We start from the raw sequence: 17,404 nt of genomic DNA on the forward strand, positions 1-17,404 counted from the left end.
ACCACTGAGCCTCCCCTCTGGATGGCAAAATGTGGACCCTTCAAATAAAGCAGGCAGAAAAGAAAGAACTCAGAGCAGCCTGGGAGACACATAGAGTCTACCAGCATGTACAGCAGCTGCACTGCCATGTGTCTGAGAGAAAAGGTTATAACTTAATCTAACCCTTCAAAAAACCTCTTACCTTAGTCCCTTTGTCTTTTAGGTGGAAGAGACTTTGCAGAGGATGCTGGAGGGGTGAGATAGCAGAGGAATTTTCTCCTCATTCCTGTGGCAAGAAGTGACCCTGTTGGCTGTCTGCTGCTCTCAATGGCACACAGGGGAATTCTGTGAGAAGGTGCCACCAAACTGAAACCTGCTCAAGGGGATCAGAAGACCAGGGAATGGAACAGAAAAAGGCAGAGAGCAAGCAGTGTGACAGAATAAACACTGCAGATAAGTATAACATGAAGCAGAAGGGCAGCAAGGCAGAATGAAGCAGGAAAGGAACAAAAATGTGGAGTTGTGATAAACTCGTGGTAATTCTGGTGGCAGTGGCATTCAGTAAAATATACATTGTTGACTCAAGTGTTTCAAAATCTTTCTGTTTGCTTGTGAATTTTGTATCAACAATTGGCCATGTCCCAGTAGAAAGGTCCCACTACTATGTGGAGGGTGGTAGATGGGGGAGCCTCCCCTTTACTCCCTAGAGCTTTGCTGGGGCTTGGCCAGCTCTGGGACTACCCTGCATGAGAATTCTGTTTCATACATCCTTCTGCCCTCAGACCCTTCCTTAACTTCTATGATTAGCTGCCGCATCATCACAGCTTCAGCTGTCATTGTGTTACCCAGAAAAATGCATCATTTCTCTTTCTGTTTTGAGCTGTGACTGGATTTTGAGCTTCTTCCTAGCACCTTCTGTGGTTCCCTGAATCTTCTTTGGTTCAGAGTCTCTTTGGGGCAGCAGCTTGCTCTGTGTGCCCCATGTTATGTGAACATGGGTGACATTCAGGCCATGTGCAAGGTGAACATTCTCTTTACAGCAGCAAACTGCTTTGAAGGAAAACCTTGTATTTCCCAGACACTGCAGCCCACCACAACCAGGCTTGATGATTGAGTGCTTTACAGAATGGCTGGAATCTAAAGCAGTAACAAATAAATCCAAGTGGTGAAATGAGAGAAATATTGGGGCACGTTTTACGGAGGAAACAAGCAAGCACTGAGCTGCTGTATAGAAGCACCCCTGTGTCTGAAAAATAATCTTCTCCAGGTGAATTCATTGGGTACCTTTGTGTGGATTCATTTTCCTTGTCCATTTTTCCAGATCCTTTTTCTTTGATTTCCTAAACATTCTTGTGCTTGCTGTCCTGCTTGTTGTTTGCATTGTCCCACTCGATGTTGTGTTATTGAGTCAGATCAGTGGGGTACTCCAGAACCTCTGGATGCAGCTGTACTTGAAGACAGAGCAGCTAAGGCATTATTCTCAGGGGACTAGATGTCTTTATTATCCATTAACTTTATGACCTTGGGTGGCTTTAGGGTATTCTCTGGTGTCATTATCCCACTGGCTTCAAAGGTACTGTATATGTTGAAACTTCCCAGCCTGATAAAATCCCTTGATAAGACTGATGTTTCAAAGCATGAAATGCAACTGATGCAGCTGCACAAGAGCTGAGTGCTGCTGAAACAGAGCTGCCTTGCTTACAGATCTGCTGATGGGCAGAGGCTTTCTGATCCTCCAAAATGTCCTGGTCAGGGTCCCAGCATGTAAGGGCTCTTCTGCTCCCAGGGAAATCATGGCAGACAAACAACTGCCTTGGCAAATATCTGAAATGCTGAGCTTGTGAGAAGCAGAGGCAGAGGTGCTGGGGGACAGGAGTGGCTTAGTATGCTCTAAGTTGTAAGGTGCTCTGAAAAGTTTAGTGTAGCTCCAGTTTTCCATGCTTTATCCTGGTAAAATGGAGACATTTTTATTACTGGGAGCACATACCTTCTGGAAAGCCTGCCCCTCTCCAATTTAAGCAGAAGTGGCCAAGTTCTGACATGCACATTTTGCTGTTTGTCTCAGCCTCTGCTACACGTGTACATGGATTAGTTTGGGTCACTGGTGTGTTGGAGAAGAGAAAGAAGCATAACCTGCACACTGAACAGTCCATACCATTTATGTTCATTCTGAGGAAGAATCTATCTCTGTTCATAGTTAGTTGTCTTGTGCTTTGTTCAAAATACAAAACCACAGCAAATCCCTGGGTGCTTCTCTGAAAGCAGATAGGAAATGAACAGACCAAAAAAAAACCAGAAAAAGCTGCCTATAAAAATTCCAAAGTCTTCTCCTCGGCATTCTTTGTTTTCAAAGATCATACATACTTTGGGTTTTGTTAACTAAACTGCTGAGTTTTCTGCTTTTCTGTCCTTTTTCTAGTCAGCAAGAAGTCTCAGAGAGGGCAGACCTACACACACCCGTGCTGAGTCTTCTCTTATCACACATCCCATCTTTGCCTCTGGCCTGTGATAGTACTATGATGGCTAAGAAATTATAATTATTTTTTAATGTGTATTTGGGCAAGGACCTGAGTCCAAAGTACTTAAAGTATTACAAGGACTATGTTCTCTTATATTTGCTGCAGGTGGAGGAGGTTTCTTAGCTGCTGGCCTTCCTTGGAGAAGGCCAGAAGACTCTGCATGCCCATGCAAGCAGTGATACTGAGAGCAGGCCTCCAGCAGAACCCAAATGCTATTTGGCATCACACTTTGAATATGCCAGGACCACAAAGAGGCATGCTGAGATAAGAGAGTGGGCACTGAGTCCAGTCACCTGAGCTAATAACTATCTACCAGCCCAGCAGATTTACCCATCTTTCCTCTGCACGTTACTCACGCTTGTGAATTGTGACAGTGAGCAAAAACTGTTGAGAAATCATTCAGGAATGGAAGATAACAGCTCAGTAACTGGCATATTTATAGCATTTTTTCCAGTCTGAATTTGCAGACAGACCTAAGCCTCAGGCTGTTTCTGTGAGGTAAAAAGGTGCAATTATGCCTCTTTTATAGATAATGAAACTGATTTGGCCCAGGGGAACAGGAGGCAGAACTAGGAGAACAACCTCCTTTGCCTGCCTCATGGCTTTGTTTTTAAGTTACCCTGTTCTTACAGGAATCCTTCTGTGAGGCTAATGGCTTTTCACTGCCAACAGGTATAAAAATATACATTTAACATCATGTTTTTGAAATCCTCTGGCACAAGTTGTATTCACATGCAAAGTCAGTGACTGGGAGACCAGGTGTCCAGCTAAATCTAAGTCTATGCTAGGCTATTTAACAGAGTAGGCACACAGCCACTAAGGTTTATGTCTGGACAATTTTTTAATATGTTGGTCTGTCTTCAAGGCAACTTCCTGCTGGGTCATTTGTGGGCTTCCAATTGTTACATGGAATGTCTGCTGTTGCAACAGCCTTATAGTAAAGATGCCATTTCTTGTAAACTTGTGAACAAGACTGATGGAACAGGCTTGGCAGAGTGACCATTGTGCCTCTACAGAAACTTCCCATTAACTCTGGGAGCTGGACACTCCTATGGCTCCTGAACAAGTGGCAGGTGATAAGTGAGACTGTGTGCTTCCTATGATACTTAGAGCCTGGAACTGTTACTACTGGTGACTGAGTACTCTTGTTAAGGTTGAGAGTGCTCCTGAAAAAGCTATGGAAACTTCTGGCTTAGATTTTAATTTTTCTCCTGGTTGGGCCAATGGAAAAAGTCAGGATAATGTTGGAGGCATAGGACTGAACTCTTGCTGCTGAAATGGGTCTATATCTGCACTAGGACAGTGCACACTGCTTGCAAAAATTTATGGCAGAGATCCCTGAATGAGCAGAGATCAAATTAGGATGGGTATCAGAGGCTGTTTGCCCCCTTTGCCCCAACAACAACAACATGGGGTTCTTCTCCAGCATTAAACTTGCTTTGTAGCAGTATTTTTAAGGGACATACTTAGCTTTTGCTTGAACACTTAAATTAATTCATTGTAGTTTCAGTTGTTTTCTATTTCTGCAAGATAAAATTCCTCTGTATATATCCCCTCTCAACATAAGCTCATAATAATGCTGGCATTTAGAAAAAGTTCTCTTTTCTGAACTCTTTTGTGCCAGGTTTTTCAGTTAAGTAACCCTTTCCCATGTGACTTTAATAGCTGATCTCAAAGTCCCAGACAATAATGCCTTATAGTTGTAGAGCTGAGTTTTCTTTCTAATTTCCAAGTAGCTCTGAGGCTGTTAAATCGTATAAAATCAGCTAGTGATAAAGGAAGAAGACCATTGGTTAATCAGTAATGTAGCATCTCATAGATTTTTCACTGGTGTAAAGGAGACATCTCAATGAGACAGATTTTGGGAATATTGCAAAAAAGATACAGGGACACAGACTCTGGAGAGAGCACTGATAGTGCACCAGCAATATCAATAAATAGATTGGGAGCATGTCACTGTTCCTACTACAACAGCCATGTTTTACTGTCTAACACCTGAGGTGCCTCCTCTGAAAAGGCAGAGGCTTGCACATTAACATCATAATGAAATAAAGAGTGCTTTATTGCTTGGTGGTAGGGAAAAGCAGGCCAGGAAGGTGAGTGCTTCCCTCTGCTCCTGGCTCTCCAAGCCTCCTGCCAAGTCACTGACTACATCTTCTGTTCATTAAAGTGCAGAAAATGTGCAAGAGGTTGGAAAGTGGCTCAAAAAGCAGCCAGAAAGTCAGTAATAGTCCTGACAGCCCCTCCCTCCATCACAGCAAGTTCTTCTGCAGTGTAGGTTGGCATAAAATCTTTCCTGAGAGCTTGCTGTGGTGGTGCACTGTCAGACTCCCTCTGTCTTACTCTGCACTCGGGGTGATGTAATCAGGGCCTTCCAGCAGCTGAAGGGAGCCTGCAAGGAAGAGGAGGAGGAATTTTTTACAAGGGCATGTGGCAGCAGGTCACAGGGGAATGGATCCAAACTGAAAGAGAGTCAGTTCAGATTAGATATTAGGATGAAGTTCTTGGCTGTGATGGTGGTGAGCCCCTGGCACAGGTTGCCCAGAGAAGCTGGGGCTGCCCCATCCTTGGAAGTGTTCAAGGCCAGGCTGGATGGAGCCCTGATCAGCCTGGTCTAGAATAAGGTGTCCTTGTTCACAGCATGAGGGCTGGAACTAGGTGACCTTTAAAGTCCCTTGCAACCCAAATGATTCTATGATTGTGGGATTCTATAATATTGGGGGAAGATCGATGTAACACTTAAAATTTTCAATATATACATAATTTCACAGGGGTGTTTGTGTAGGATGGGTGCTAATATTGTTACTTCCACCTTTTCCTATTATTTACTCCTGAACAGAGACTTGTGAGACTTGTGGCTCTCTGAGAAGTGTTTGTATTCTTGCAGTGTCTTCATGGCAGTGGACACACCAGTTATGCTGATGAGAAGATTAGGTATAGGGAGATGGAATGACTTGCTAAAGCCAGAAAATCTGTGACTCCTTAAATTACTGCAATCATCTTCTGTCTTCTTGGAAATGTACTGTTTTCCCTCCCCTTGAGACTGTGTGTAGAAGCATTACAACCTCATTTCAGAGGTGAAATCACATATCATTTATACCTGATGCAGTTGCCAATGCTCAGAGTAGTTTCCCTACTACTTCTGTTTGTTTTGCTGTGAGATTCCTGCTGTGAGCCCTTGAATCCTTGGAATTATTGGTTTTCCTTTAGTACCTGAGATAAAGGATGAGCTGCTTTGATTTGAAGATCCCTAACACAGCTGGAGCCAGGAGGTTCCACCCCCCATTCCACCCCCAGCACTGAAGCCAAGCACCAGGCTCTGCCAGCTCAGCACTGCTGGTGTCACCCTTTCCTGTTCTGCAATGTGCAAACAGCTAGTGGGGTAATGCTGTTTGAACAGTCTCTCCAGTCAAGGATTTTTCCAAAATAAATTGGACAGGAATTAATGGCTGTGCATGGGAGTGCGGTGTTGCACAGTGCAGGTGGGATGGAAAATGCAATATGTTATGGCAGGAAAGGAGGAAGGAACATTTTCTCAGCAAACCTGGCTGGATGAGCTGGCAGGTGGTGGCAGAGATGAAAGAAGACAGGCTTTGCAGGATGGATGCAGGATTGGTAAAATCCTGTGAGGGAGCTGTGGAAGAAGACTGTAAAAGGAGGCCCCTGCTATGTTGCCTCACCTACCTGATGAGATTTAACACTGTTTGCCTGCCTAAAGGCTCCCTTCCCACCTTTCCTTTTGCTTGTACCAGTCCTCTAGACCCTCTGCCACTTTGCCATGGAGCAGTTCTCTCTGCCTGCGTGGGCAGACAGCTGCCTCTTCCTGTGAAGCAAATGGAGTGTTTCATCCATGACACACTGGGCAAAATTAGGGCTTTCCTCACTTTATCACTCAGGTTCATGATTTCCTGCAGATTGCTTCATATCGTCAGATCTGTGGTTTTATCTGACAGCACCTCCCATGCTCTGCTTTCTCAAAACCATCTGTGAAACTGGCCCATTTTGAACAAATCACTCCTGAGCAGTTTGCTACTGGAGGAAAGAACTCGTGACTTATTTCTTGTGGAATGCTATCCTTTGTGGAGGCTCAAAATATATTTGGTGTGTGATTTCCTAGGGTCTGCTTTGAGAACCACCTAGGTTGGGACCAGGCACTTTCTCTCCCCCCTGCATAGATGTGGACCATGGTGTTTATTTGCAAGCTAGACTAGCAGTGATCTCTGGATCTGCAGTCCTTGAACACTGTCTCAAAGCGGGACAGGAATGATTCATATCTCATCTTGGAGAAATGCCTGATAACTCAAGATTTCTTTGGGATGGATTTTCTAGACTGTCTCAATTGACCTGTAGCACTGGGGGACCTGGCTCTGGTAAATGAATGAGGCTGGTGTATCTCTGAAATCTAGGGAAGAGAGGATGGAGGAGGAAGCTCCTTTAGCAAGGTATGAAGAGGAATCTTCAAGGACTCTGTCTCCAGGAGGAGTCCTGGTAAGGGAAGTTGAATTGCTGCCTTGAGGGTCCCTCTCTTCCACAGGGAGCTGGTCTGTGCTGTTTGGGGTGTGCCAGCAGTAACACAGGCTGCATTTCTCAAATAGGGTTTCCTTCACACAGGATTACACCTTCCTCAGTACTTGCTCTCATCTGAGCCCTTCAACCTTTGTGTGGGGCTCCTCTTCCAGCTGACTCTTGCCTTGCTGCCATCACGTGGTGGCCAGGCTGAGCTTGGCAATGGATCCTATTTTCCCCTAATTCCTGACTGCACACCAGGAGCACAGAGTACTGTGGTGGTGGCTGTGTTTGTTTGCTTGAGGATCATGTTACCCTGCTAAGCCCTGGCTGAGGCAGATGTCCCTGGAGCAGGTGAGTGTGTGCATTCCTCCAGAGCTGGCTGTCCCAGTGATACATTCATGGGGCAAGGTGAAATGGTTCAAGCCCCAAAAGATTTGTCTTTCATACGTACACTATCTGAATGACCTCTGTTTGTAAAGCAATCTCAGTCAAATGGAAAACCTGACCTCTCCTGGTACACCCCACTGAAGCAACCAAAACCATTATCAAAAGGTTATGGAGTCAGATTCCTGCTATATATAAATAAAGTGACATTTTGCTAGTAGCGTTGGTGTGAATGGATGTTAAAAAATAAACAAAGCATTAATTTTCTTTCACAAAAGGAAGGGGGTTGAGTTGGTTGGTGTTTTTTTTTTTTTTACAGTCTCAGAATATTTCATGAGGAAGATTCCCTTTGAGCTGCTCAGCTCAGCTAAAGATGGTAGGAATTTTGCTTGGTCTTTTGGTATTTCATGGGAAATACTAGTTAGCAGCAATGCTTTTGTCAGCCAGCGTGAAATGCCAGCCAGCCTCTATTTTCTTGCTGAAATGGCACCAGTCACTGCAATGTGTAGAAAAATCCCACCCCCCTGTGCTTCCAGGCTGCCCCTCCACAGGGACCGTGTCCTTGTCCCTGTGTGTCACTGACACCACACGTCCCGTACCTGATTCTGCTGCTGGAGGGTCCTGCAAGGACCGCAGCAGAATGGATAATGGAGAAAACAACAGATTTCCATGCACTTAACATGCACAGACTGTTGATTAACCCTTAATAACTCCTGTACAGACACCAGGTATAACAAGGAAGAGCTGCTAAAGAACCCAGTGTGGTTTTGTAGGTACACTGCTACCTCTCTAGATAACATTTTACTTCTGGTTTTAAGCTTTTGCTGTCCCTGCATGATGTTAAACTGGAATAATCTGTTCTCTTCAGAACGGAAAGCATTCAGGGAAGGGTGCTTAAGACATCACAGGAATCAAGTTAAGAAAAATACTTTCATTTTCACTTTCATTTGCCCTGACAGAGAGCTTTGCTATATGCCACTGGCACAGCAGCCCCAAAACACATGCTTCAGTGAGAAATAGGGTCTTGAAAAATGTGCAGGAAATGGCACTGGGTACTGAAGTCCTCAGCTCTCCTATAAAGCTGACCCAGGGAGCAGCAGCCGTGAAATTTTCTTTTGCCTTTGCTGCCAATGTACCTTGGCTCTGACCCGGGAAAACCTCTACGAGAGGGGTAAAATTCAGATCACAGCTTGGCAAGCCCTTCATTGCATCAGGACTTCAGTTTCCAGAGTCTGGGCAAAGCTTAACCTCCCACACATAGATGAGGCACTCTTTGGTAAAGAGACTGTTGTGCAGAAACAGGCAATATGACATTTCCTTGAACTCTTGGTTCCCTTTGATCAGCTGGTCTCTCTACAAGGAGCTGACATTGGAAAGGGGGTTAGGAGTCTGAGCAAGAAATGAAGAAGAGCTGCTCCAGGGGCTGGGAAAGCTATGCTGCTGCTGTCTGAAATAGAAGCAAATACTGTGGATGTGGTTAGATTAATTTCTGGGGTTCACAATTTGTACACATTATGAGTGGGTAACAATCCATGGGGATATATGTAGAAGTTAGGGTCAGCTTCATGCATTAGGAAAGTCAAGACAAATGGCTTGGTAAAGGCAGAATGAATTTCCATTAATGGAAAGGATGAGTGATCCATCAGAAGGAGAAAGAGCGGGCTGGGATAGGGGAAGGAGGAATCCTGCAGATAGCCACAAACGCAGCATCTCCGTGGTGCAGGCCAGCAGTGTTCTCTGGCAAACGAGTGTGCAAAGCTGTCTTCTGGGGCTAGTGAGCACAGCAGGGCATGGCCCCTTCACAGCCAGCCCTAGCCTGCGAGTCAGCACCCCTCGGGCCTTTCCAGGCAAAAGGGCACTGGGAGCAGCAGCTTCGGCACAGCATTCCAGGGCTTCATGGGATTATTTATTCACTGCGTTCCTGGAGCGGTTCCAGGCGTCCCAGCTCTGCCACCAGCCTACAAATTCATCAAGTACCCACAAGGCTCACAGTGCCCAGAGGCAAGGGCAGACTGCAGGAAGGTGATTCGTGTTACAAATCAGTGTCTCTGAAGGGCTGGCAGGGCTCTGGGAAGACTGAACCGGATCCTCGTCCCTTCCACCTCCCAGCGCTCGCCGGGGCCATCCCGGCAGCAGCCGCGCTCTGGATGGATTTCATTGCCGGCGCCATCGGAGGTAAATGCATGCATTAGTGCTTGTGGACAAAGCAGATAGCTGTGCTGCCTCCTTGTTCAGCTGAAGGGCAGGTCTCAATAGCAGAGCCGAGAGCCTTTCGATGGGGGCTGCCTGTTAAAAGCGTGTTCTTCCTTATGAAGTGGGAAATGCCATCAGAGCAGGTTCGCGGAGCTGCTGGAGAGGCAGAGCTGCAGCTTGGTCAGCTGAGGTCATTCAGTGGGACAGGGTAAAACTCTAATAGGAAGAGACAGAGCGTAATAGGTTTTATTTAATACAAACCGGCTTGTACACAGCCCTGACAGCGAAACCCTCGCGTGTCTGGCATCTAGGGGTCCCAGCAGGCTGCTGGGGTCGTGGCTCTGGGGGGCTGAGGGTGTGCTCTGTGAGACAGGAGGGAAGGAAGCACGGTGCTCTGACTGCATTCAGAACGTCCGGATGAACGACCTTTGCATTATCTTAGGTCAAAGTGCATTTGCAGTTGTGATGGAGATCTCAGAGCAGGCGAGCCAGGCAGCAAGCTTTGATCTAGGAGAAAGTAGGTTAGCTGTATATAAAAAAAGTAACAGGAGAGAAGTGTGATTAAGTTCTAGACATTTTTAGAGCATGCACTGCTCAAACACATCTTTGTTTTAAATGACAAAATGTACCCATCGGTCTCAGTTCTTTGCTGAAATTTTGTTAGATTTAGTGGAGTATACAAGATAATATATACCAATATATATAATATATATATATATATATATATATATATAATATACCAAAAAATGCCATGAGAAAAGCCTTTGGGTCACCACTGACAGAAAGGCCAGGTAAATCTACCAGGTGGCTGAGACATCCAGCCCAAGCCTGCATGACAGATCTCACTTTGACATTTGCTGAAATGTGGCATTTTCCCTCACCAGGAACAGCCTGTGGTCCTGCTGCAGATGTGTTTGTCCTGGGAAGGACCATGCTGAGTCTTACCCTGCCCACGAAATGCTCATCACCCAGTATGTGCAAGTGGGGCAAGATTTGGCATCTCAGCAGCATCCAGCCCTGGAGGTGCCTGTTGTGCCTATGCTTGGGGTGTTGGTCTTCCAGGGATGTTGGGAGACCCTTCATGGGAGAGGAGGATATAACCAACCCCACCACGATAGCTTGTCTTTCTCCTCGTGTTTCCCTTCTGACTTCAGAGCACCTGTGGGGAAGGAAACCCTCTCCTAGGCCTGGCAGTGGCATGTCCATCCCAGAAGGATTAATGAAACCTCCTCTCAGACTTCATGGTGGGGCAGAGATTATTGCATTTCTTGCTTGGACTCTTCTGTTTTTTTAGCACAGTTTGAGACAGGTCACTTAAGGACAGACTTCTTTTGCAAGAGAACATATAGAGCTGAAAACAGAGTTTGAACATGGTCATTCACCTTGGTTTTCTGTCCTGGCTCCCATGCAAAGCCAGGGTTTGTGCTGTGACCCTCTGTCCAGACTCCAGCATCATGTTCTGCCCAGCCATGCAGCAAGAATCAAACCTGTGTGCCCTGGACACAAGCTCAGCCTGAGGGGATCCTTACTTCACTGACCTCAGCATGTCAGAGAGCAAGATTTCCCAACCTGTCCTCTATGTCCAGCTCAGACCTTTTCCAGGAGGGATACTGCAAATTCTCACTGGCTGGCAGAGGTGGGAGCTTGCCCATAGACACAGGGGAGGTACCTGGGCAGGGCTTCAGGGCCATCATCCTTCCCCTCAGATGGGACAGCTCCTGGGGTTGGACCTCCATCCTACAAGAACTGGGATGGTTTTGGTGCTGAGCTTGTTTTGGGGTTTATGTTTGCTAGAGCTGAAGCAGTTTTCATGTTCCTAAGGTGTCTGTGAATCCAGCTAAGGGGCATCAAGCAAGTTGAGGCAACATTAAAAATAAGAGTTTCTGTTTAGTAAAATGCATTCTTGTGAAAGTTGCTGTCTGCCCATCCAGTGCATGGACAACGATCCCTGCTTCTCCCTGGGTGTCTCAGCCAAGGTTTGCCAACAGCTCAGAGCTGTTGCAGCCTGGTGGGCTCAGTACAGCTGTCACTTGCTCCCTTGTGGTTGTCATCCCCCCAGAATCTCTCCTTAATTGAGTTGCTTGCTCAGAGTGACCTGACTTGTGTAGGGACTGTGACTGATCCATTTTGTGCACTCCGTGTGTGTAGGGGATGCTGCAAGCTCTGCTCAATACGTGGGAATATCTCAGATAAAGGAGGCATAAAAATAGCTCACTAAAATAAAAAGAAGATAATTCTTCTGGTTTTGCTCTTTATTTTTGTCACAGCTGATGCAGAGTTACTCAGCAGGAGTCCCACAGGAACCCTCTCCTGCATGCCTGCTGTTCATTGCTGGCCTTCTTTGATTTTGCTGCGCAAACAGGGCATGTGTGGGTCATGCTATCTTAGTCCCAGGCTATTTATATCATGTGTCAGTGTGCAGAGCCCTCATTCCTCAGCCTTTGGTAGGCTTGGCCAAGCTCCTCAGCTCTGACAACTGCTTGGAGTGCTTTGTGCCCCTAAGTAGTGCAGTTCGTGGCAGGTTGGGTTATTTGGAGGTTTGGGGGATTCACATCTTTGCTGGGAGTAGTGAAAATTTTGCTTTTATGGTCTCCTCCCAAGTGGAGATGTTTGACCCTTACTGGAACCAAGTTCATGGGGAACCTTTAGGGCTGAAACAATCTGTTTTGGGCAACCCACTGGGCTGCTGTCTTTGGATCTTACTGTGTGAAGCGGGTGATTTCTCCAGAAGGGAGGTCAGTTCTTGTCAAACACTGACCCAAATCACCCTTGGTATGTGATCTGCATGAGCCAGAGCTCCTACCTTCCTTATCCAGTGGAGTGAGCCAGGACTGAGCTGTGTGTGGTGCCCCTGTGCCACCAGCATCTGGTCAGCCCAATGCCCATCTCTTCTAAGTTCAGGAATTCTGAAAAGGATGAGATGTGTCAGAAGCTCCCAGCTGAGACGGGGTGCTGGTGCTGGGGACTGCAGCTGTGAGGTCAGCACTGCCACGCTGGCACTGACCCATGTGCTGCTCCTCCTGGCTGGAAGTGTCCTTGTTTGCTCTGGCTGGTGGCTGGGGACCTGGGGCAGCACAGGTGTCCCCAGATGACTTTGTGCATTGTCACTCTCTGCTTGGACCTCAGCCATTGCTTCTCCAAGCCATATTATTGCCTGGGTATTCCCCCTTGCCCTCTCTCTTCCATCACTGTGTCTCTTCCATTCTAGGCCCCTTTTCCCCCTTTAGTGTTGTTTGTCTGGTGTCAGATTTGATAGATGTTTTTGAAGAACAAACCTTAATTTTCTGCAGAAAGATGCTGTTGTTTTCCTCTGAGTAATGCACTTTGGGACTGTCTCCTGGTGACTCACAAGAGCAGCTGCTGCTTTTCTCCAGAGCATGGGAGAGTTTTCCAGAGCTCTCAAGCAGCCGTGTAATCAGAGGTGAACATGCCCACACCAACTAACACATTTTTAAGTAGCTTGGGTTTTAATTTTTCTTTTTTAAAGAAGAACTCAGAGGCAATTTTCAGTAGGTGAGCCACCAGATGTGTCCTGTAGCTCTGAATGCCTGACTGCCTGATGGGCTAACCCAGCACTTCTATGAACTTGATCTCTGCCTAAGTAACTCATGTGGATACAACTCCATTGTTGTCCAGCCTGATTTCCTCTCAGGTGACTTGGCAGGTGATGTACTGGGAAGAAGTTTGTTGGTCAGCACCTTTATTACCTGCTAGAGCTGAACAACTCAGTGGGGCGAGATCTATTTATTATTGCAACAGAGAGAAATCCGTGTTGGAGCTCTTCAGCCCTCCTTACTTGCCATTAAGGCAGTAGCTTTGTCTCAGAGGATTAATAGCTATCCAGTGGCTATTTGAAGGCTCTAGGAGTGGGCGTGGGTGTTGCTGGAGGGTTGACACGGGCCCGGAGCTGTCACGGCGTGTGATGCTCGGCAGCCGCTGCCTCTGGGCACTCCCAGCGCTAATCCCTCCCTGCCCCAAATCCCACCGAGCCCTGAAAACCAAAGTTGCTGCAGGCTGTGTGAGTGGGGATGCTTTGCACCACCCGCTCATAGTTCAAAGATGCTTTTAGTGCCTGAGCTGAGAGGGGAAACAAATACAGCCCAGTATCCTCCCTTCATCCTTCGGGGCAGTGCTCTCAGTGCCTCTGTCTCATCTTGCTCCATCCTGTTGTTCCTGAAAAGTTTCCCGTACTCTGTTTTCTCCTCTGGGTGAGCCTTGATCACACAGAGAAATGTGCATTTTTCTCTCATTCATGGCTCAAACGTCATTACTGGAGCTCAAGAAGTTTGGTGCCAGGCACTGCTGGGCTCTGCTATTCCCCAGTGCCCTTCTGTGATGGGTGGAAAGATCTGTTGTGACATGTGCTGTTTACCATCTCCAACATATTCTCTGTTTCAGGTGGTCTAAGCACAGCTGTGGGTTATCCACTGGACACAGTAAAGGTACCTGTTGGAGCTTTATTTCTTGACTATAGAACAAAAAAGAGAGGTGTTTTGTTTCCCTCCTCCTTTTCAGAAAAATAGTCCCATGATAATACTTTATCTGCATTACATCTCCATATCTCAATGTATTTGGTTGTGTTTTTCTCCAAAAAAATTTAAATTGTTTGGTCATGTTATTTTATAGTTAATTATCTGGTTTGCTACTATGGCATTTGTTGTTTTATTTATTTTAATATTATATCTGCATTTTAAAGTTGTCCTTGTGTTCCTAGGTGAGAATCCAGACTGAGAACCACTACAGAGGATTTTGGCACTGTGTTCAGGAAACGTACAGGACAGAAAAGGTAGGTGCCCCCAGCGGTGCTGCTGATGCCAATTGCACATGCCTTGTTTCAGAGCAGCAGACTGGGGAGGAGGGCACCAGCTGCATACAAGCATCAGCTGGGAGAGGGCTCGGGGTGAAATTTAGCTTTGCTGATGAGCTGTAAAGTGGGTATAAGTGTTGACTCAGCAATGTACAGCCAGTGCTTTTGAGCAGATGCTTTCCCATGCCGTTCACCCTTAAAATTCGCCTTTCTCCCGTTTCCCTCGAGGTCCGGGGGTTTTACAAAGGCGTGACAGCATCAGTGCTCGCTGTGTCGGTGGTTTCCTCCGTCTCCTTTGGCACATACAAGAACTTCCTCGGTGCCCTGTGCAAGCTGCGGTACGGGGCTGCAGAAGCCAAGCCGTCCCGGCTGGATGTTTCCCTCGCCGGAGCCGCTGCCGGCGCTGCCCGGGTAGGTACACAGCCCGCAGGGGAAGCACAGCCAGGGATCTTGTTCACAGACAGGCGCCTGGAAAAGCAGGGAATGTTTTTTCAGTCCAGGAGGACACAGGGGAGCCTGCAACAAGTCCGGTGGGTTTGTTTTTGCAGGGGAGGTCCTGCTCTGCCCTCGCTGGCCCTTCAGTGGTCGGCTCCATGGCTTGGCCGAGTCCTGCTGGGCAGCTTGTGCTGGATTTGGTTTGGAGCACCAGAACGCTTAGGAACGTGCCACTAACATGACACAGACCTTGTCAGCAAACACAGAACAAGGAGGAGGACACAGCATAGGCAGCAAACTCCCCAAGTGCCTGCGACGGCGTGTTTATGTAAGACAGACACAACGCTGAGCTAAAGCACGGGGCGCTGCTTTCCCAGCCCAGGAACGGGCAGGGCACAGTGCTGCCCTGCCAGGACTTAAAACTCAGCAGGGTACCACTCAGAAATGATGCTGCCTGACAAACCTGCAGGGTCCTGGGGCAGGGGGCAAAGCTGGGTCCAGGAGCAGTTTCCCAGAAGCAGATGAGGGTGAGCATCCACAGGTGCTGTGAATGTGTTGGAGCTCATCCCATCACACCCATGGCATGCTGGGCAGAAATGCATGCCTGGTCGCAATCCTCTTACAGAGCAGTCCAGATGGTCAGGTTTGTAGGTGTTTCCTAGCAGTCAGTGACTCAACATGGCCTAAATTTTTATAGTCTGGATGGTCTTGGTTCAAATACAGATACAAATAAGAGCCCTGGTGCATGCTTCCCTATGTCTGAGGACACCCCTCTTTCCACACCCATCTAGTTCAACAAGTAGTTACAGGTATTTAATATCCTGTGTTGATTCTTCCTGGCCTTCCTCTCTGCCCAGTGCAGCTCACACACGTGTCCTGCTGCTGCTGGGTGGAACAGCACAGGCAGAGGGGAGGAGGCTGGAACCTGCTGGAGCTCACAGACAATACTATTGCCTGAAAAGCTGGGAGACAAGAACTCACAGGAGGAAGAATTCATATTTTTTACCTGTGAGGGCTATAATGCCATTCTCTGGTGTTGCAGGTTGTGTTGACAAACCCTAGTGAGGTGGCTAAAGTTCGGATGCAGACTCAGAGAAACCCACACCCTTCCACCACACATCAGCCTGTTTCCAAGCCAAAGTACCGAGGGTCTCTGCACTGTCTGAAGGTTATCATCAAGGAGGAAGGTTTTGGAGGTCTCTACAAGGGCTGTTCTGCATTACTCTGCAGGGATTGCTCTGCTTCTGCAATATATTTCCTTTCCTATTCTGCGCTGTGCGACTGGCTCACACCAGATGGGAGAAATAAACCAGGTAGGTACTGGAAAGCATCTGGCATTACCTGCAAATATGGCTTATTTAGTTCCATACTAAGAGGGAAACCAGACTCTAGGCAAACATCACCCAGTACCCATAAAACCTCACTCAGATCCTCATGAGGGGTTGCTCTGTGTGTGCTGGTTTTGGCCCCAGGCCTAGCGTCCGCAGCCTGCACGCCAGGGCTTCAGTGTCCCCACCTTGTCCCTAAGCAGCTCCTCCTCCTCCTGCAGGCGGGGTTCTTACCACACCCTCTGCTGCCTCGAATGTGGATATGAAATCCATCCTGTTAATGCAAAAACAGGGTAACAAGAAATTAAATATGGACAAAGCTCCTGGGAGCCATGGAACTCAGACTCAGTCTTGAATATGAAGTCCAGGTGGAGAAGGTAAAGATACTTCAAATTCTTAGTTGTGATTTGGCTCCAAAAAGCAACTATTGACTTTGAGAAAAGATTGAATAGGTAAGATTAGCAAAAGAGCATCTCCTCAAGAATTATAAAAATTAGATCCATCTGAAGAGGGTGTGAGTGCTCTCAGGCTGTACCACATCTAGTTCACATGGTGTTCAAAGTGTCACATGTGCAAAAATTCTCTGAGATCACTGGAAACACACAACTGCAAGAGCTGCACAAAATAACTCCCAAAAACCATGAAAGTTACCGAAGTTTGTTATCAAATCTGATTTGGCTGTAGCTCAACAAGATGCAAGTGAACTGCCCTTCTCCCCCGACTCTCTCCTGCAGGTTTCCTTGTTGTGCTGCTTTCTGGTGGTTTTGCTGGAGTCCTGGCCTGGGGATTAGCTACTCCCATGGATGTCATCAAATCACGCATGCAAACAGATGAATCGGACCAGCACAAGTACAAAGGCCTGATCCACTGTGTGAGGGAAAGTGTGAGAAAGGAGGGGACAAAAGTGCTTTTCAAAGGACTGGGTTTAAACTGCATTCGTGCCTTTCCCGTGAACATGGTAGTGTTTGTAACATACGAAGGTGTACTGAGATTTACGGATCATTATATAAAAAAAAAATAGCTTGTTCCATTCTGTCCAAATGGGTATTTTATTTATTTGTTTTGTAAGACAACATCCACAAACAACTGTTGAATTGATGGACAGCATAAGAAGCATGGACATTTCAGCCCAAAGCTGACAATTGATGGCTTTGTTTTATTCTTACAGGATTACAAACTCATCAGGGAGCTTTGGCTTCATATAAAACCTCCCTTTTATCTCATTAAGGTATTCAGACTGTAGCCGCCAC

The 17,404-nt window shown here is 46.9% G+C and overlaps 1 protein-coding gene across 3 annotated transcripts; it reads left to right on the top strand.

Annotated features, from left to right (window-relative positions):
- Positions 1–8,736: 8,736 nt before the first annotated feature.
- SLC25A47 (solute carrier family 25 member 47) lies at positions 8,737–17,184 on the top strand. Of its 3 annotated transcripts, none has more exons than XR_014955763.1 (7): positions 8,737–9,566; positions 10,469–10,555; positions 13,983–14,026; positions 14,299–14,370; positions 14,620–14,802; positions 14,940–15,154; positions 15,869–16,010. XR_014955763.1 is itself a non-coding variant. In XM_085580750.1 (7 exons), the coding sequence occupies exons 1-7, from the start codon at positions 9,539–9,541 to the stop codon at positions 17,173–17,175; spliced, it is 972 nt and encodes a 323-aa protein (XP_085436876.1). In that variant the 5' UTR covers positions 9,251–9,538; the 3' UTR covers positions 17,176–17,184. The 3 variants fall into 3 exon arrangements, 2 of the variants coding, with proteins under 2 accessions (XP_085436876.1, XP_021405304.2); XM_085580750.1 differs by lacking the exon at positions 14,940–15,154 and adding an exon at positions 16,889–17,184 and having other exon boundaries at positions 9,251–9,566; positions 15,869–16,139; XM_021549629.4 differs by lacking the exons at positions 10,469–10,555; positions 14,940–15,154 and adding an exon at positions 16,889–17,184 and having other exon boundaries at positions 9,280–9,566; positions 15,869–16,139.
- The last annotated feature ends 220 nt before the right edge of the window (positions 17,185–17,404 follow it).

Source organism: Lonchura striata, chromosome 5 (genome assembly GCF_050655825.1).
Source record: "Lonchura striata isolate lonStrDom1 chromosome 5, ASM5065582v1, whole genome shotgun sequence".
Taxonomy (NCBI): Eukaryota; Metazoa; Chordata; class Aves; order Passeriformes; family Estrildidae; genus Lonchura; species Lonchura striata.